Source organism: Taudactylus pleione, unplaced genomic scaffold, assembly GCF_031769625.1.
Source record: "Taudactylus pleione unplaced genomic scaffold, aTauple2 ptg000212l, whole genome shotgun sequence".
Taxonomy (NCBI): Eukaryota; Metazoa; Chordata; class Amphibia; order Anura; family Myobatrachidae; genus Taudactylus; species Taudactylus pleione.
In genome coordinates, this window is record NW_028284614.1 from 10,386,603 (window position 1) to 10,408,171 (window position 21,569).

At 46.2% G+C, this 21,569-nt stretch overlaps 1 protein-coding gene across 1 annotated transcript in view; it reads left to right on the top strand.

The window, feature by feature from the left end:
* The window catches only part of SULT4A1 (sulfotransferase family 4A member 1), a 42,884-nt gene extending 22,110 nt beyond the window's left edge, over positions 1-20,774 (top strand). The window contains exons 3-7 of the mRNA XM_088478313.1: positions 5,122-5,202; positions 9,116-9,242; positions 12,383-12,477; positions 14,660-14,798; positions 20,138-20,774. Of these exons, the coding sequence (XP_088334439.1) occupies positions 5,122-5,202; positions 9,116-9,242; positions 12,383-12,477; positions 14,660-14,798; positions 20,138-20,250 (555 nt within the window). The 3' untranslated portion in view covers positions 20,251-20,774. The remainder of the gene's footprint in view (positions 1-5,121; positions 5,203-9,115; positions 9,243-12,382; positions 12,478-14,659; positions 14,799-20,137) is intronic.
* The last annotated feature ends 795 nt before the right edge of the window (positions 20,775-21,569 follow it).

Below are 21,569 nucleotides of genomic sequence, written 5' to 3' on the forward strand. Positions count from 1 at the left end.
GGAGATTGGTGCATACGGAAGATGCGGTAAACAGGGGGTTTTACCGCATTTTCCGTTTGGTGCATCCCGCCCCAGCTCTGTCATCTTACTGCACTACAAGGATCGGCGGAGGGGCCGGACAGCACCCGTAGACATCAGACAGGTAAGTGTACATGAATGGCTACTAACCTTCACTATATATCGCATCGATGTGATGCGATATATAGCGATATCTTTTAGTAGCCACTTCATGTTCTACATGAATAGACCCCCCAATCTGTTCAGGCAGCTTGCAGGCACTTCTTCTCATGGATAGGCAGATTTTGCCCTTCCATGACTCTGGATGGGGTTATGAGGCTGTTCTCACTACAGTATGTAAGCTGTTGTTTCATCTTGTGAATCTCCTAACTGACGGTAGATCTGGTTCTACAACTCTCTCTCCTCTGATACCTGGGTTGTCTACTTCAGTTTTATTGTTACCTTGCTAAGTTTTCAATGCTTTTGATTGGGCTCTTTGCTCAGGCTAAAGCAGTGACACAGAGTCTTCCATCAATCACCATAGTTGTGCTAATTTTTACTTTGTTGGAATCCCGATTAAAAAATTGCCGCAAACTTTTGGCCATTGCTAAAGCCTTACAGCATTCCTTCATTGGACCATAGGTTCCCACTTTTGCACTTTTCTTTAGGAACATGTGCATAGGCCTTGATTCCAAATCTATATAACACTCAACAGTGACCTGTCCCGTCTGCGTCATGCACTGTGGGAGGCAGCAACGGCTCCCACTGTAGTGGTGGAGATTGGAGCGACCAGTAGAGTAGAAGACTAAGTATAGCAGCTAGGCTGAGGTGACCCTGCACATGCTAAGTCCTCATTACTAGTATTCTAATATGCTGCTGCTCAGGCTTCTTTCTGTTGTGCTGTTCACATGGCTTTTTCTCTATAGCTCCACTAGGTAAGCAATTTTGGAGCTAACTGGCTATCATGATATACCATTCTATTTTGAATTGTGTCTGCAACGCAACTGCAGTCTTATTATGGAATCTGTATGATTTACCGCCGGACCCATGCCCGGTGGTTGGAATCCCGACAGCGGCATCCAGAGGAGGAAATCCCGATCGTCCTAAGGTAAGTATTGTCTAACCTAATCCTACCCCACAAAACCCTCCCTTAGGTGTGCCTAACCCTAACCTTCCCCCCCAGTGCCTAACCCTAATCCCGTCTCTAAGTGCCTAAACCTAACCCCCCTTCCCTGCCGCCTAACGCTAAGTCCCCCGGGGGGATGCCTAACCCTATGGTCCCCCCCGGGGGGGTGCCTAACGCTAACCAACCCTTCCCCTAGCCTAAACCTAACCTCACGGGGGGGTGCCTAACCCTAATTCCCCCCCGGGAACCCTAAAACTAACCCTGCCCGCGGCTATCCACGCTCGGCGCCCCGCGTCCCTTCGATCGGGATGCCGGGCGTTGGGCTCCCGGCGTATGTCTAATGACAGGCGTCGGCATATCGACGCCTGTCTTTGGACCCTTGCCAGGATATTACAGTCGGGAAGCCAGCTGTCGGGATTAGGTCCGCGGGCTTCCCGACTGCATACCCATATTATCTGCACGTAGAATCTCTGATATCCTGTCAAACCTATTGCTTACTCGAGCAACAAATTCTTTGAGTTTCTACAGTAATCCATCCTTGCTGTTCTTGAGGAAATACTTGTTCCTTGTCCTTTGCTTTTCGGTCCTTACACGTCCATCTGTATCAGACCCAGTGACTGCTCCGCACTGCTGCTGCTGGGCTTTGTTAGATATTTTCTTGCCCTTTTTCCCTCTCAAGCAGGTAGTGCATTACATTGCCTGGCGGCACTGACCAGTCGTGATGCCATGAGTGAGCTACTGTACTCCTTAGTAATAATTGCTTTGGCGTCCCTAAGTCCTAGACATCGGTATCACACATTGATGCTGGTCATACTTTATCTCGCTCCGGCTTGGCAATGTTGACCTCTTCTTGTGTGATGTTTGCGGTCAACTATCATCACCTTATTTTGTGACTTTCTTCATGGGCAAGTGGTTGCTTTCAAGACCGATCACATATCGTACATTACAGTATCTTCCTGGTGACGGTAGGGAAGACTGGTGTAAGGTTCATCTATTCCTGTCCATTAGCTATGGTGACTTCTTACTTTGGTGGAGGGGCCTGATTCATCAAGGAACGCAAAGGAGAGAACGCACGCACTGCGCATGCGTATGCATTGCACTGGGCATGCGCGAAGTAGCCGGTGCGATCGGGTTATGGTACGGAGAGTACAAGCGGTGTGTACGCAGACCCTTCCGGTACTGATTGACAGGAAGTGCCGTTTGTGGGTGGTCAGGCGAACACAGGCGTTGTAATGCCGTTGTAGTGGCGTGCATAATTAAGGCAGCGAGGCGGCGTACGCAGCCGTACCGTAAGCTGTACAGGTCAGGTCAACCACTATTATGCTAATGGGTCCGATGGTTCTCAATGTTACCGATGTTTACGCTATCTTGTGTGCTGACCAGGCTGTGAGTAAAGGGAGATGGCGGCATAGTATGAGGCTGGGCGTCTGCAACTTGCGCTGCGGTCTCCGTGCGTATGCATTGATTGGCATATTCTACTATTCTGAGCTACGGCAAAGTGCGCTCGCAAGTGTCTGAAGACGCCCCCTTGCCACTCGCAACATACGTCATCTCGGGGAAATGTATGATTAATCGGGACCATCGTGAGCCATCGGAGCTGCTCGCAGCCCTTAGGGTTGCCTTTCCCCGCCGCAAGCACCGCGATCAGTGCGGGCTGAAATACATGCAGGTGACGTGTACAATGACGCTACTTTGCTAATTATGCACGCCCTTTAAACAGCGTTTTGGCGGCCAGACACGCCTGCGTTCGCAACACCACTCCCCCGTTCACATGCACCTTCCCCTGTTACCACCCACAAACAGCTCTATCTGTCACTCAAAGCAGCGCCCTGATAGTGACTTACGAGTTACCAAAATCAGATCGCAACGAATGGCTTGCGCATGCGCACTGCGTATTATATGCATGCGCAGATGGGCGATCGCACCTTAGCGAGCGGGTCTGGATCAGTTCCTAAGGTTGCTCTGATGACGCTCACTCACTTGTGTTGTGGCAGCCTCAATACCTGAGGAATCATCATCATCCCCTTTTGTAGCCACTTTTGACCTTCTGTTGATCATTTTGCAGGTCCAAGTTGATTCCTTCCAGCTGACATCTGGGTGACCGGGTTTCTTGTATACGGAACATCCAAGTGTTCCACATTGCTGACTAATGTTCTTACGCCAGCCATGTGTGGTTAATGCTGCTTCTGCCCTGGGCACACATTGCCATGGCTTGTGCTCTCTGTTTTCCACTTTTAGCCATCCATAAGCATTGTCCGGGAATGCTGAAGTAAACATTGTGGTTTTTATTACAGAGCAAATATCATAAGGCCTCCGTGACTCGCGGCACGCCCCCTTGAAACGTAAACCACGCCCCCTTTGCGAGCACAGGGGGACTGCCAGGGCTGATCTACAGCCCCTGTCCATCCCTGTGTATATATATATTTGTAAATGTTTTCAGTAGCTGTTTGATATAAGGCATCTTGTCTTTTACGTTTGCTGTACGTTTAAGGTAACCAGTAAATCTAACAATTAAAGATCTTTTAAAAGACATCAAATACTAGATGCGAAGATATCTCAAAATCATGAACACGTGGCGATTTATTTATATGGTAAATGAAAATAATCACATTATTGTTGTTGCTTTATTTGTATTTGAATCATGTCCGGGCTCATTGTGCGATCTCTCGGTAACTGTACCATAGACAGCGCCTTGCGACGATGGGTATTAACATGGCCGCCTGCTATGGGGCTGATTCAGATATGGGCGCTAATGCCACCGCCGCCGCTGCGCCTGTGTTCGCAGTGGATGTGCGAGAGTATGCAAATGTCGCAGGATTTGTATTGAGACCCCACCAGCGGCTTCGCAAATTCAAGCACTTGCGTGACACCAGTGCCATGTTTTCTACGTACAGGATTGCGGTCGCACAGACCGTTAGTGTCCGACACGCCCCAAAAACGGTAGCGACACGTCTACGTTTTTACTGCCACTACCCGTTACCTCCCCCAAATGCATCCTTACTGTCAATCACACGGCGGGAAAATAGTCGCTGCGACCGCCGACGGTAATGTAACTTGGTGCATGCGCAGTGCGACTCAGGAGAATGTGCACCACCGATAATCGCTGAGCTGCGTAAACATCGTCATTACGTCCATCGCTGAATCAAGCGATAGTGTGAAAACTAATATGTCTTTAATAATGAGGAGAAATATCAGAGTAATAACAATCGCAGGACTATGCTACTATGGACATTAATTGTAACAAAGCAAGATGTGGGCACTTGTACAAGTTGGTATAGTTTGTTAAAGACATTGGGTCTGATTCAGAAGCGTACACAAGTGCACCGCTGATCGCAGATTCCCGATTATCGGGAATATGCGCGTGCTCAGGACCCAATCCTGCGAGTGTGCAGAATGGGTCCTGAGTAATCGCACGCAGACCCTTGAATGCCTCTGCCTGATTGACAGGCAGAGGCATTTAAGGGGCGGGGACGGTCGTTGTTCCCGGAAACGGGGGCGTGTCCACTCCGTTTTCTGGGAATGGCCAGCCCAGGGTCTGCATTGATCAACGCAGTGTCCTGGGCTCGCAAGCCGAGCAATCTGAGTAAGCTGAGGCCCTGCGCCGTCCACCATCGCGACCATTGACCACCGATGGTCGCGATGGTGATCCCAGCCTGCGACCTCTGTCGCAGTGCTGGGATGGCAAATGCAGCAAGGGGTTACGTACACCTCCTGCTGCATTTGCATAATAGCAATGAGCGCCTGCGTGCAGCTTTACAATTGCGATCCTTCCTGAATCAGTCCCTATGTCACAACAATACCTGTACTAAAGGAGTGTTTAATAAAATAAAAACATAAATATACTTGAACAATTTTTATAATAATGTCTCTTTACACATAATAAAGTTTCTCTTTACATAACCTGAGCGACGAGCATGACATGAGGGCGCTGGACGAGACTGGGACTGATGTTGTTTATGGAACATGCTTATTATGGTTGTCTATGTGTTTTGGTCCAGGAACTGACGTCTCCTCGACTTATCAAGAGTCACCTCCCCTACCGCTTCCTGCCATTAGATCTGCACAACGGAGAGTCCAAGGTAATCCTGAGGCCACGCCCACTTCACGGGGCGCAAGAGCTGTGTTGTCTCTAGGGATGTTGTTCTTTACCTACTAAAGATAATAACTTTCTGTATGACTGCACCAGCAACAGGTGGAAACAGCCATAGAAAACAACACTTTGGGGCGAGATGTAATAGGGTGTGAGTATAGAGCTATACTCTCACATTTTCAAAACTCTCCCTAGGTAATAGGGTGCGAGAACATGCAAACTCGCATGTTTCTCACACCCTGCAACTCACTATGCCAAAACACGCATCCAGATGTTTTACTATTGTGAGCATACAACTCTGGCAATGTAATAGAGTGCGGGTGTTTTTAGAAGTGGAGATGTTGGCCATAGCAACCAATCAGATTCTAGCTATTATCTTCTAGAAGGTGCTAGTTAAATGGTAAGTTGAATCTGATTGGTTGCTATGGGCAACATCTCCACTTCTAAAAACTCTCACTTTACTAAATATACCGCTTTCTGTCTGAAAACTTGCAAAGAAAAAAAACAGACCTGCTTCAGTGTTGCGAGTCGAGCCTGAGCAGGTCCGAGTAACACAGAAAGATGCACAGATCCATGAGATCCGGGCCGTGCATGCTTCTGTATGTAGAAAAGAGATTAAATAGTAAAAAAAAAAAAATTAGGTGCATCCCTCCCCACAATCATAACCAGCTCCAGTCCTGGTTCTTAAAATACAGCTGGAAAATGCATAGGGGTCCCCTGTTCTTTAAGAACCAGCACAGTGCTCAGATGAGCCGGTCCTGGTTGTGGAAGTACAGGGGATAAAATGAGTATGGTTCCCCTCTAATAGCAGGGGGGGGGTGTAATGCCATAGCCAGAGGGGCGGTGGGTGACGGGTTGATTGTGTTAAATGTGTGGTGTAGAAAATAGTTTTAATAATATTTAATAATAATATTGTCTTTTGCTGCTGAACCACAGGTCCCAGCAAGCCCCACCCCAGCGCCACTGGTCCGATGGCGCCGAGGGCACATGCCCTGCTCAACCCCCCCTAGTTAAGCCATTGCCCTGCAGCCAATCACCTCCCATTGTCCATGTAGAAATCCAGGGATACCTGTATGAAAAAACCCTTCCGCCGCGCGAATGACAGGGACCCATGTGTCTCCTGTGATTGCCGGAGCTGCCAGCCAATCAGCGGACGCCTCCGTAGGAGCTGTCCGCTGATTGGCTGTGCGCGGTCAGCCTGTCTCACACTTTCCCCCGTAGACTTCAATGGTGGGAAAGCTACATTGAAGTCTATGGTGGGAACCGCTACATTGTAGCCTATGAAGTTAACCACAAGGGTCACCTCAATTAACCTGCAGTTGCATCATTGGCTACAATATAGCGGTTCCCTCCATAATCTTCAATGGAGATTTCCCACCAGGTGGACCTTACACACGGTCAGATCAGACAACGATCAGGTATCATTGTCTGATCCTCCTACATGTGCTCGATCGAGGTCCCTATAGTAACCAGGCTAATGCACGGTCGATGGTCGATATCCGTGCCCGCGCATCGTTTGGTCGTTTGAGGGGGCAAAAAAATTACGATTTTAACGATCAAACGATAAACAATATCGTTATCGTTTAAATCATCCTTTAAATCTGACCATGCGTATGCACCATATGTTTTACTGATCTGTGAAGGCTCCTGTATAACTCGGACCCTTTAATGCTAGTCGCATGAAAAAGTCAGAGGGCCTAATTCAGACCCACTCGCGAGCGTTGAGCGTTCGCAAGCGGGTCGATGTTGGCCCAGTGCGCATGCGCACGACGGACCCGGCTCCGTCGCGCGCATGCGTGAGATCCGAATAGTGACGGGCAAGCCGTCGCTATGGGTCTCGCTATAAAGGGGGCGTGCTGTCGATGGTGAGTGACAGCACGCCCCCTTTGGTGGGCGTGCCGGGGGCGTGGCTGGCCAGACGGAGGCGTTCCCATGGTAACGCCTACCGTCTGGGGCCAGCCCCACTGACATCACAAATGATGTCAGTGGGAGTGCTTTTGGCTCTGATAGAACTGAAAGCTCTCCAGGGCTTGCGGCAACGAGACCCTACCACAAGGGTCTCGTCGCAAGCCCAATGGTCGCGATGGTCTTGACCATCGCGACCATCTTCCTGGCCGCTTGTTATAGCTGTGGGTGGCTATTACATTTGGTGAGTTTTGAGACAAACTCGGACCTTTACATTTGCGAGAAGGTCTAAGTTTGTCTCATACAGAAAACTCACGCCCTATTACAGTGGTGGCTAACCTTGACACTCCAGATGTTGTGGAACTACATATCCCAGCATGCCTTGCCACAGTTTTAGCATGCCCTAATAGCAAAATGGTAGCAGTGCATGCTGGGATATGTAGTTCCACAACATCTGGAGTGTCAAGGTTAGCCACCAAGGCCCTATTACATCTCGCTCTTTATATGGGATTAAAATACAAGGGCCGATTCAGAGAACACTAGTCAGCTGCAATTTCGCCACATTGCGCACACAGAGCCAAATGCGGATGTGCAGAGTAGTACACATCTGTACTCCCACAATGCACCTTCCCATGCACCTGTTCGGGTAGCAGTCAGCATTATCAATGCCCTGTACAGTGCGAGAGGTGCATCTGAATCAGGCCCATCTCTGGATGTATAGTTGTGTTCTACATGTCCTCTGTAGTCACACTTGGGGCCTCATTCAGCGTGCACTGCTGAACGCAGATTCCTGATGGTCAGGAATCTGCGAAGGCGCCCGACCCGTACTACGCATTTGCAGTATGAGTCCTGCGTGGTCGCACGCATACTGGCAATGATTGACAGTCTGCTGCCGTTTGTGGGCCGGAGAGGGGCCGCGAAGACCTCCGTTTCCCGAAACCGAGGTGCGTCTCTGCCGTTGGGGGGAGGGTAGAGGGCATCATCTCCATCGGCTGACTGATTTCCTGGCCTCTTTCTCTCATCTGCGGCGGCCGGCTTGCGTGGGTCACTTAGCCGGCCGATGTTCTTGCAGATTATACGATGCTGCGTTGTATTATAATTAATATATGCAGGTGGCGTGACTTGCTATAATTGCAAGGACGGAAGTGCAACTCTGCCTGCGAGCAGATGTGTCCTTTATACACCTATCTGTTATGCACCATACGGCACGAGATGCCTTCCACCACTTAGACTTCCCCCGCCATGGGGAGCGATTTGCGAACTCTAAGTACTTTTTCCTGAATTTTGCAGCTTATTCGCATAGTAGCCAAATTAATAGCTGCTTCTAGTGTCCTAGGTACTTAGGATTAGTCTTCTTGTCACAAAGGAATTGGTATAAAGGCACAGATTAAGCATAATGGACGCGAGGCGCGAAGCATGGCGCTCGTATGGGACATGAGGAGCCAGCGTCCTGACATTGTACTGATAGGAGGAAATGCACTCGCTGCTTTGCAGGACTCCTCTTCTATAGGTTCCCTCCTTCCGTTCTATCCAACTTTGGGGTCTATTCACTAAGCCGTGGAGAGAGTTAAAGTGGAGAGAGATAAAAGTACCAACCAATCAGCTCCTAACTTAATTTTACTGGCTGTGTTTGAAAAATGACAGTTAGGAGCTTATGGAGTCTATTTACTAAGCTTTGTTAGGAGATAAAGTGAACTGAGATAATGTACCAGCCAATCAGCTCCTAACTGCCATGTCACAGGCTGCGTTTGAAAAATGGCAGTTAGGAGCTGATTGGCTGGTACCTTATCTCAGTTCCCTTTATCTCCTAACAAAGCTTAGTAAATAGACCCTTATGTCTCCATCCATTTTATGTCTCTCCGAGGCTTAGTACTTTGTTACCGGAGTCCCGGATTCTGGTGGGACAACTGTATAAGATGATTCTGGGCTACATGTAAATGATGCTTGAAATAAGTATGTATGAAATCCAAGTTATTAACCAAAACTTGTCTTTGCAGGTTATCTATATGGCTCGCAACCCTAAAGACCTCGTAGTGTCATATTACCAATTTCACCGCTCCTTGAGGACAATGAGCTATAGGGGAACGTTCCAGGAGTTTTGCCGGAGATTCATGAATGACAGGTGTAAGAGAACGGGTTTCACCGTTAATGGGCAGAGAGAGTCTAGCGTTACTCGCTAGTAGTAACTAGGGGGGGGGAGGGTAAAACACATTTACAGAGATTCAGCATATAGTAATACATACATCGTAAAGTAAATATATATATCTAAACGGGATCCATTCAATGTCCCGACAGTCGGGATGATGGCACTTAGAATGCCGACACCTGTCAGAATCCCGACGTCGGCATCCCGATGGTAAGTACTGGGGTTAGGGGGGAGGGTTAGGTTAGGGGTTAGAGTTAGGCACTAGGGGGGAGGGTTTGGTTTAGGTACCTGGGAGGGAGGGTTAGGGGTAGCGGTAGAGAGAGGGGGCGGGTTAGGATACTGACCAAGAGCTGTTGGTGTCCTAACCCCGTCGGGATTCTGGTCACCGGGATCCCGAACGCCGGCATCCCGTAACCAACCCATGTAATCTGACCTGCCCCAATGGCCAGAGCAGCTCCCAGCACTGCGCGTTCCGCGACTGCGAGACTTTGCTGCGACAACCGTATAGCAGAATAGTACAGTCCTATTTATGATAACAAGAAATATTGACATCTAAATTCCAAAATGTTAATTTCCATATTTATACTCTCACTTCAGGAGGCAATGTTAATTAGCCCCGGGTTGTGTCGCGCAGTCTCTCTTCACGGAGCTGCTCATTTAGTAACTGAACCTGCCCCTATGTTATTTTGTTTCATTTCCGGAGCACAGACTTCTAGGAATCCCATTTTATTTTTGTCATTTATGTGTAATCCTCTGCTCCCAGGGCATCTATAGTATAGCACTAGCCAGGCAGGACTCTTCCTACAGGCAGACTGTTTGGCTGTTGTTGGAACTCATCAGTATAGGAAAGGATTTTCTATTGCCCTATTGCTATACTATGGGATCTATGTTTCTGGAGTGCAACATGGCAGCCGTGGTTACTGTTACTCACCTGGTACATTGCAGGTTCATAGTCATTCTTTTCAATTTCTACAGCTCAATTAAAGACAGTAATTAGATAGACAATGTCACTCTAGATAGACACCAGATGTTAGACAGTCGATAGTTAGACAGGGACAAAAGTCAGACACACTAAAGTTCGACATGTAAGAAGGTCGACAGGCACAAAAGGTCGACAGTGTCAAAAGTTCGCCATGAAAATGGTGGACACGAAAATGGTTGACAAATTTTTTTGTTTGTTTTTTTAGCCCTAATCTTCACCCTAACCATAAACATCCCCTTGGTGCCTAACCCTTCCTCCTGGTGCCTAACCCTTACTGTGGGGGTAAGTACCTAACCCTAACCCTCTAGTAAGTGCCTAAACCTAACCCTAAAAATAGAAAAAAAAAGGTGTTGACCATTTTCCTGTCTAACTTTTGACCCTGTTGACATTCTTAAGTGGCCCATCCACTAGCAGACATGAAAACGACTGCACAATTACGACATTGTAATCGTGCAGTCGTTTTGTCAGTCTGTGATGAGCCTGCACTGAACAAGCAGTCATTCAGTGCAGGCTAATCAATCATCTGCAAACATGCTCAACCTGACGTTTAGATGTCTAAACGACCAGCAGGCACGGGCATCGCTGGTCACAATCACAATCAACCCGCCACCCACCGCCCTGTGCTGGTTGTACTAAGTACAGGGAGACCCTACGTAATTTTTTTCCTGTACTTAGTCAACCAGAACTGGATTGGCAAAGTCCGGGGCTGGTTGTGTTTTTGGGGTGTGACCTCACGTCAATTTTTTTCTTAATTTAACACTTCAATTGCTTTTTTCCAGCCAGATACATGCAGGCATCTCACTGATGTCTGCATGTATCTGTGTGCATCCGACCTGCTCATGCTCAAATCGAAAGCATGAAGCAGGTCTATTGTATTGGGGATTTGAAGAGTGATTTGAAGTCTGATTTTGAGGACGTTTTGAAATCCAATGATAGTAAATAAGGTTTTTGTGTGTTGGGCTATGTAAAAGTACCAATGTTTTTCCGATGGGCGATTTGAGGGCGATTTGAGTCCAAAGTCGATTTGAAGTCCGATTTTACATGCGATTTGGCCTTTAGTAAATACTCAAAACCAAAATCGAATCCAAATCGAATGAAAATCGCACCTCAAATCACTCAAAATGCAAAATCGACCTTTAGTAAATTACCCCCTGGTGTCTTATCTAGACATTGTCTATCTAATTACTGTCTATCTATAGTCCAGAACCAGGAGTTTACTATGGTAAGATGGAATATAGGGGGAGATTCACCAAATCTTCTAAACAGAACAAGTGGAGTTGCCGCCTGTAGGTGCTGATTCAGGGATGGACACTGTAGCACAGTCGCTGTGTCTTTGTACCCAGCGGCTGTGTGAAATTGTGTAAAAGCAGCAGGAGGCGTCTTATGTATGTATGCCGGCTTTTCTGATCTGATGCTGCATCCCAAGACTCAGCCATCGGATGTGCGGCAAAATCACGCTGCCAGGGGCCATTGAAGCTGTGTCCAAAGAGGCAGGCCATTGGTTTCAGCACGCCCAGAAAACGGGGTCAGCAGTTTTCTGGAAAACTTGCCATCACCACCCCCAGCAACATGTCAATCATGCTGCGGCCTTAAAACATATGCAGGCCTTAAAACATCAGAGATGATGGTTAATATTGAAATAACGTGCATCTCTAAATCAGCCCCATAGCAGCCAATGAGATTCCTGCTATCATTTTATAGAATGCACTAGATAAGTGACAGCTACAAGCTGATTGGTAGCTCTGTGCAACACCTCCACTCGTCCTCTTTAGGAGGTTTCATACATCTTATTGATGTTCTCCAACATCGATGGCAAAAGAAAAAAATGCTTGCCATCAGCCGTTGACCATCGATGGTTGCAAAACCAGTGATGGTCGATGTCCATCCCTAATAAATCCCCCCAATAGAGTTTTCCACTATCCAGGAGAATGGTGCTCTCTGGGAACTAAAGCTCCGGATTCTATATAAGCATATACTAGTGAAAAATGTTATGTTTTGGGTGGAGTTCTTCTTTAATTGTCATTTAGGGGTATACTGTATACATCTGATACATTATATGACAAGAGTTGTTTTACCGGCTGTACTTACTGTGGTTGTGGTAAAGTTCCGCTCACCCTTCCCTCTTTGCTCTCACAGTGGGTTACGGGTCATGGTTTGACCACGTCCAAGAGTTTTGGGATCACCGCTTGGATTCTAATGTACTTTTCCTGAAGTATGAAGACATGCACAAGGTGAGGAGGCGTCAGGGACATTTCATTCCCCAAATATTCTCAGAGCGTGTCCGTGAGGCTCATGGTGGGGTGGGACCCCGTGTGATGATGTTTTACCTACACCTGCACATGATGTGGTGCTCTAACGGGAGTACGCGGCTTACTGAATTCCATCTGGTCTTCAATACGGGAACCGGTGATGGTGCAAGCAATAATATTGTGTGGAAAAAAAAAGAATGTATTGTACTTGAAATGAAAAGTGATCACTGAATATGTTTATGTCGACCAATGTAGAGAGAAAAAAACCAAATGATTAAATGGGGAAACAAACCCTGTCCTGTTATTCAGTCTCCCTATTCCCTGGACTATGTCGCCCTTGGTGAAATCCAGCGTGTGCATGTTATAATTCTGCAGGGCTGGCAAAAAAAAAAGAATTCAGAAAATGTAAAAAAAGAAATAAACAATTTATGTCATTCTAAATGGCATCTAGTGAGCTGGAGGGGGGGCAAGAAACTAAATTATACCTCTTTTCCACCAAAAACCCAGGTCCGACCTGGGTTTTTGGACATGGTACTAACCCTGGTCAGACCCAGGTCAGACCCATTTACACTGCCCCTTTGATCTGGGTTACTCCCAGGTCAGCCCTGTTGACACTGAACTCAGGTCTGCCCTGCTAAACCTGTGAGGTCATAAAAAGTGGGAGGTGACTGCTCCACAACCACCAATCAGCTCATTTTAGGCATGACCCAGGTCAGATAACCCGGGTTGCACCGTTTACACTGCACCATTACCCGGGTCCATCCTGGGTCCAATCCTGGTAGCTACCTGGGTGGGATTGCTGGGTCACTTGACCTGGGTTATTGTTCAGGGACCCTTTTACACTGCTGTGACCTGGGTAGACCCAGCAAAAACCCAGGTTTTTGATGTGGTGTAAAAGGGGTATTAGTGGTAAATGTGATGTGAAAGGTATTGCTGTCAGAGGTTGAAATTATCTTCATTGGCCCTTGTATTACCCAGAAATGCGATATATACTGTATATATTTACTTATCTGTCACTACTTTATCTGATGGATAGAAATTTTGCTTAATTCATAGTAATTAATAATTGCCCTGACTGTTTTTATATGTTGGAGCATAGTCACTCCTACACACATCATTGGCCATAAATACTTTACCAGAATACGCACCCTACGTCATACTCACTTGAAGCTAGCATAGGCACTTCCATATTTTTTTTTACTTCTGACCTTATCAATAAAGCTATTTTTGTTCACAAATATTTTTGTGGACACATTTCTTTCTAAGGGGGAGATGTACTATGTCTTGGAGAGAGATAAAGTGGAAGGATATATAAGGGTCTATTTACTAAGCAGTGTTAGGAGACAGAGTGGAAGTGATAAGGTGCCAGCCAATCAGCTCCCAACTGTCATTTTTCAAACACAGCCTGTGAGATGGCAGTTAGGAGCTGATTGGCTGGCACCTTATCACTTTCTTATCACTTTTCACTCTGTCTCCTAACACTGCTTAGTAAATAGACCCCATAGTATCAACCAATGAGCTCCTTACTGTTACTTTACTGGCTGTGTTTGAAAAATGACAGTTAGGAGCTGATTGGCTGACACCTTATCACTTTTCACTCTGTCTCCTGAGACTGCTTAGTAAATAGACCCCATAGTATCAACCAATCAGCTCCTTACTGTTACTTTACTGGCTGTGTTTGAAAAATGACAGTTAGGAGCTGATTGGTTGGCACTTTATCTCCATCCACTTTATCTCTCTGCAAGGCTTTGTAAATAGACCCCTAATTACCTATGACAGCTAGAAGACTAGTTGAGGGTGTTTATTAGTTAATTTCAGATTATAGCTCAGAACAGATCCCAACATATGTTCCCCAGGAGTGGGTGTTTTGGGGAGACATGTCAGCTACACACAGTGGAGGCAACCATTTTGTGGGTGGAATTAATACCCATTAGGAACCAATATCTCATGAATATAAGCCAGTGGTCATGAATTTAGTCAGGCTGTGCTTCTGTGACGTCAGTGCATATTAGTAAATTGATAGACTGCATACTGGCTCAGCCAAAATGGATGATGCCTCCGCTAGGTGTCTACCATTTTGGCTGAGGTCCACTTTGATTATGTATATTATTAGAATTCTGAATTTAGTACTGATGGATGTATATTATCTGTGTCTCTTAACTAGGACCTTGCCACAATGGTGGAGCAGCTGGTGAGGTTTCTGGGAGTGTCATATGATAAAGCTCAACTGGAATCCACAGTAGAACATTGCCACCAGCTGATTGACCAGTGCTGTAACGCAGAGGCTCTCCCTGTTGGCAGAGGTTCGTATTTATCACCGACGTTGCTAATAATCTCAATAAGGTTTCATTCCTCTGACTCCCAAAATTAGCGTCTGACAGACCGACAAGGACAAGGCTGAAAAACACCATTTTGTGCTAATATCAAATATAAAGCAATTAACAATTATTTTTATATATATTTTTGTTGTTTTTACCTCAAACTTATAACCACGGATCCATTACTTTAAAAAAGAATGGACTAGTTCCTAATCTTTCTATTTATTATACATGATTATTTGTGACAGGGATTTTAATTTGCTTCACCAGCTTCAAATGTGATGCCCCCAGTGCCAGTGCCAGTGCACAGCGCCATCTAAAATATGTATAAGCTGGGCGAGTAATTAATAATCATAAGTATTACCCGCCCTCCATAGGACGATTGCTATGCCAGCTGTAAGACTGATGACACATAAGTCTTGATTTATTAATTAAATATTCAAATAGCCTATCATATTGGTGAGAAGTCTCCTAATTACTACCCCTAGATAACATTTCTAGCGCTCGGTGTGGCTTCTACACTACCTGGGGAGCAGGCAAAATAAATTCCTGCACAGGGGAATATATACGAAAACCCATTTGGACATTCAGGGCCTGATTCAGACCTGCTCGTCGATGGTGCCCAAGTGCGCATGCGCACGACGTCGTGCGCATGCGCGAGACCCGAATAACGACGGCCAAGCCGTCGTTAAGGGTCTCGCACCAAAGGGGGCGTGCTGTCGATGGTGATTGACAGCACTCCCCCTTTGGTGGGCGTGCCGGGGGCGTGGCTGCCCAGATGGAGGCGTTCCCATGGGAACGCCTACCGTCTGGGTCCGGCCCCACTGACATCACTAGTGATGTCAGTGGGAGTGCTTTTGGCTCTGATAGAGCCAAAAGCACTCCTGGGCTTGTGGCAGCGAGACCCTACCGCAATGTCTCGTCGCAAGTCCGATGGTCGCGATGGTCTTGACCATCGGGACCATCATTTTGGCCGCTCGCTATAGCTGTGGGTGGTCACCCACAGCTATGCGAGCAACCAGGAGGCTGCTCCAAAATGAAGGAGGGACGGCCCTGATTCAGAGCAAGCGCTCTGTCAGAGCGTCCGGCTCTGAATCAGGCCCTTGGTTCCAGAGCAGATAATTTATAGATAAAATAATAATAATCTTCCAAGGTAAGCCTCTCAAGTGAGAAAAACAGGACTGTCCAGGAAAAAAACTGAGACACAGCCCTACACATCTCACCTAGGAGGCATCAGACGAGGTTCTTCATCTCCTTGCTGTCGTGGGGAGGTGTGGGCTGCGGACCCCAGAGATGCCTGTATTACTTCCCCCCATCTTTCATTCTGTTGCGTTTGTGTTCTTCATGGGCGGCTTTCACACCTCACATTTGAGCGGCATGACTGAGCTCGGGCTTCAGCAACCCGGTGGTGCTCTAGCTGTCGTGGTACTACAAGTCCCAGCATGACAGGCTGAATCAGTGATTAGAAAGGAAGGATGGCCTTATATCCTATGATGACATTAAATGACAAGAGTTGGATGAACATCCTGACAATCAATTTTAAATACTTGCAAGAGGCAGATGCATTAAATCTTCTAAAAAGTGAAGACGTTGCCCATAGCGACCAATCCGCTTTTAGCTACAGTAGCTTTTATCACGTACATTTTATAAAACGATAAGTAGAAGATGATTGGTTGCTATAGGCAACTTCTTCACTCTTTAGAAGGTTTGTACATCTCTCCCTACTTATTATTGCTGATGCTTTAGAGAGGATGGAAATCCCTTATGCCAGGTGCACACACTAGATGACATATCAGGCACATTGTCTATTCTGTACCCACTATGTCCCTGATGAAGCGCGCTCCCGGCGTTGTGCTGTTGCTCCCGACATCGGCAAGTGTGTATGCATTGCTGATGCCGGAACCCTCGCCGTGTCCTGTCGCACGATAGATCGGCTGGGTACACATTGTTAAATGTGTACCCAGCTTTAGTGTGATTGGCGGTTTAGCCGTACCCGGCCAAAGAGGCCTTTCCAGGATTGGCTGTGAATGTCACATGTCCAGCTCACATCCTGTCCTTGCTCACTGTTTTTTGGCCAGGTAAGTCTCCCTGTTACCCAGTATCCTGGCCAGTCCTGATAGACAGTGGTTTCATACAGTGTAAAGAGAAACATAAACTAGTCCGATAGATTAGATAGATAGATAGATAGATAGATAGATAGATAGATAGATAGATAGATAGATAGATAGATAGATAGATAGGATAGAGTAAATAGATATGAGATAGATAGATAGAGTAAATAGATATGAGATAGATAGATAGATAGATAGATAGATAGATAGATAGATAGGATAGAGTAAATAGATATGAGATAGATAGATAGATAGATAGATAGATAGATAGATAGATAGATAGATAGATAGATAGATAGAGTAAATAGATATGAGATAGATAGATAGATAGATAGATAGATAGATAGATAGATAGATAGATAGATAGATAGATAGATAGATAGATAGGATAGAGTAAATAGATATTAGATAGATAGATATTAGATAGATAGATAGATAGATAGATAGATATGAGTTAGATAAATATAGATATTAGATAGATAGATAGATAGATAGATAGATAGATAGATAGATAGATAGATAGACATCTAGAACATAATTATTCTGCAGATTTATATTAATATTAATGAGAGCCACCAAGATTTCTGCTCTGAAATTCAAAAATCAGTCATAAGTGCTAATTTCGAATGTTATTTTATTTATTTATTCTCCCAGTATTGTGTCCCTTTAAAATAATAAACCTCCTGAATGATGCAGGATTCCCTTTAATTTTATGTTTGTCTTCATTTTGCTTTATATATTTATTTAATGCATATTCTACCTTCCGTTAATTTTATTTTGTTTTCCTTTTTGAATATTGTCTTATTATTTTAATTTTTTTCAGTTCTATTTTTGTTTCTTTTGTAGCCCATTGGTTGTTTTCATGCTGAAGATCTGTCAGAGAGATTTGAGCATTCAGTTCATTAGCTTGTACAGTAATTCAGGTATCCCAGTTACAGGAGTACAGCGGGCATCAGGTGGGTGTCTCCTTTATCATGCAAGGTTATTTCATGTTAAAAAAATAAAATACCTGAATAAAAGTAGATGAAGTGGTTATGGGACAAAGCTGCTCTCTGGATGTAATTGGATTCAGCCTGCTATACTGTAGCACAGCAGATCTGCGTCATATACAAGGGCACCGTGAAGAAACATCCCTGCCTGATCATAAAAAGACACAGCTACATTGTTGCAGGAGGGTATATAGAAGCCAGTGAGTTACAGCAATCTGTAGTTGGGCATTCGCCTTAATAGGTGAACTCACCATATCGTTGGTTTCCATGGATATTACACTGAGGATCAGTTATCATACAGTGATAAGGCAATACATGATAGCTAATGGCGAAACTACACCAGCGAGGATGCTCTTGTGTTTTTGAGCTACATTTGCATAAATGTAAAAATAGATAAAACATATCCATTGACATAACTGACGTACTGATAGGCTGGTATTGAACCTCATCAATTCATTCTCGGAATTCTGGGCCTGATTCAGACCCGCTCGCGAGCGCTGAGTGCTCGCAAGCGGGTCGATGTTGGCCCAGTGCGCATGCCGTCGCTATGGGTCTCGCTACCAAGGGGATGTGCTGTCGATGGTGAGTGACAGCACGCCCCCTTTGGTGGGCGTGCCAGGGGCGTGGCTGGCCAGACGGAGGCATTCCCATGGGAACGCCTACCGTCTGGGACCGGCCCCACTGACATCACAAGTGATGTCAGTGGGAGTGCTTTGGCCCTGATGCTTTCGGCTCTGATAGCACTCCAGGGCTTGCGGAAACGAGACCCTACCACAAGGGTCTCGTCGCAAGCCCGATGGTCGCGATGGTCTTGACCATCGCGACAATCTTCCTGGCCGCTCGCTCAGCTATACGAGCGGCCAGGAGGCTGCTCTAAACTTAAGAAGGACGGCCCTGATTCACAGCGAGTGCTCTGTCAGAGCGTCCGGCTCTGAATCAGGGCCTCTGTTTTAGTTCCAGCAATAATTTTTATACAGATGTGTCTTTATACATCTATGCTGCAGTTGCGCTAAAAAGCCCCTCTTGGCGTGGCAAGTCCTTTAAGACTCTACAAGCTCCAGCGTCTTTCTGGCATCTTTTTTTTTGCCAAAATTGTTTATATCTGTGCGCGACTGAGTCTCCGAATCTGTACACGAAGTGCTACAATGTAGCGGCCGCAACTTTTTTCATTCCAACTTCCGTTGCGGTTCATATACAGACTCAGTCGCAAACATATATACAATTATCGCATATCACATTAATCAGCACAGTCTGCTGGTGCATCATAGTCGCCTCGCATTATCACTTATACGCATTTTCGGCACAAAAAGACGCCCAATGCTAGCAGAGTCTTTTGCGGGACCTGGCGGCTCACTCATGCCAGGCAAGTTGCGCTGTGTAGCGTATTGAGGCTAGGGGGCAGATGGACTAAGCTCTGGAAAGTGATAAACTGCCAACCAATCAGCTCCTGACAGTCATTTTTCAAATACAGCCTGTAACATGACAGTTAGGAGCTGAGTGGCTGGTAGTTTATCACTCTCCGCTTTATCACTTTCCTGAGCTTAGTACATCTCCCGACACATCTGTATGAGGTCATGACACCTAAATCTTGGGTTTAACCTTATTTTAAGGAGAGAGCATCACCTAAAGACGGGGCAGGCAGCCCTCCCGTGCTCCGAAACAGTATTTATGAAAGTTCCGCCAATCAGGTCATTGGTTAATCAATGACTCCTGAATGTTACTTATGGAGTCTCACAAGGTTATCACTTGTCTTCAGCCCTTGTCAATACTGCGAACTGTTAAGCATTGCTTCTCTCCATTTACAATGTAAAAAATTTGTTATATAAAATGTATGATCTGTCATGAGGACAACACCACAGTCAGGGGCTGATTCTGGCTGTAATTGCGGGCAGCCTCGGAAGCCTGTTTTACTACTATAAAGAGATTCCATAGGGCTAATCCGGGAGTCTTGCCGCCCATTGATGTCCCCTTCACAGAGGCATCCATCATAATTAGCATTGGCGCAAGAGGTCCGTCACCGGCTGCGGTGAAACTACAAGTCCCAGCATGCCCTGCTACCGTTTTAGCATTCCCTAATAGCGAAACTGTGGCAGGGCATGCTGGGACTTGTAGTTTCACAACAGCTGGGGAGCCACAAGTTGGCCAGGCCTGCCCTAAACTGTTACTGTAAGCCTATCTCATCGAGCGTATACTTAATGTGCATCTCTCCTTGTTTTCCTTGCAGGGAGAGTCGGCCTGTGGAAAGATATTTTCACTGTCTCCATGAATGATAAATTCGACCTGGTGTATAAGCAGCGGATGGGGAAGTCTGAACTGAACTTTGACTTCAGCTTATAGGAAATGCATGCATTATTCCCCGTGTATCAGCTAGGCAAGCTTACAGCCTCTGTTTATACCCGCCGCACAATATACTGTAATTATCCTGTGTTATATTCGCGCTGGGGGACCATTCCCAGGCAGGCGCCTATCTCTCAGTATTTCATTGCTTTGTATGTGGTTATCTCCTGCAGCGCCAGTGTCTGCCTCATGGGGGCGCTCCTGAGTCCATCACGTGCAGCAGGATCGATGGAAACCTGGGGCAGAGAAATGGATTCATCCTAATGTAAATGGTACCTGTAATGCAGTTGGGGTGTAAACTCTCTCTTTTGTGTGGAGTAATAGTTCTATGTTTTTTCTAGCGCTTTTAAATGGAGACTATTGTCAGAATCTTTGATAAATCAGATCCCAGTCATGGAGCGGACGGTGACTTATCCGATGCTGAATGCTGTGTGTGAAACGCATCTCAGGGGCTTTGTTGTCGCAGTGGTTGTATGATTTGTGTCATAATTCAATCCAAATAAAAAACCTATCTTATATATCAACATTGTGTTGCTATCACTCATTGTGTATGATGTCGCGCAAAAGCGAACGCACAGGCAACCGTGCAAAAACAAAATACATAGACAGAATTTCGTAAGTATCCTAACCCCAACCCACCTTTCCCGCAGCCTAACCCCCCCCCCCCCGTAGCCTTACCCTATCCGTCCCCTCCCACAACCTAATCCTAACCCCCCCCCCCCCATAGCCTACTTCTTCCCCCTGCAACCTAACTCTCCCCCTAGTGCCTAACCCTAATACTTACTGTCGGGATGCTAGCGGTCAGGATTCTGGAGCCGAGTTTACAACTGCTGTCAGGATTCCGGCACCGGGATTCTGACCGCCGGGATGCTGACTACATCAGTTTGGAGAATGGCCGCAGAGTCTGAGTGGCTGCTGTGTGGAACGTTTGCATAGTTACATTCACACCAGTCCTCACAAGTGTTCCGCAATGTGATGGTTATGACAACATACCACGGGCTGGATTCAATTTGCCGGGGAAACAGTTCTGGCGGCTCTGGGCATTAAGACTGTGATTCTGCTCGCAGCCGATGGAGGTGCGAGCAGAATCGGCTCGCCGTAACTGGATGGAAAATGCGCAGTGTAGGCTGCTGATCCCAGCTTGCGTGTAACGGAATTGTGTCATTGCTCCGAAAATGAACTTTGATCCCATTTAAGAGACCATCGGCTTTAGTCACAGGAGGTAAATAGTGACTAACGTTAGATAAAATAGTTATTTCTACACAAAACTATTACTACATTACACACTAACAATTCACATTAAGGGGCCTGCTTCAGAG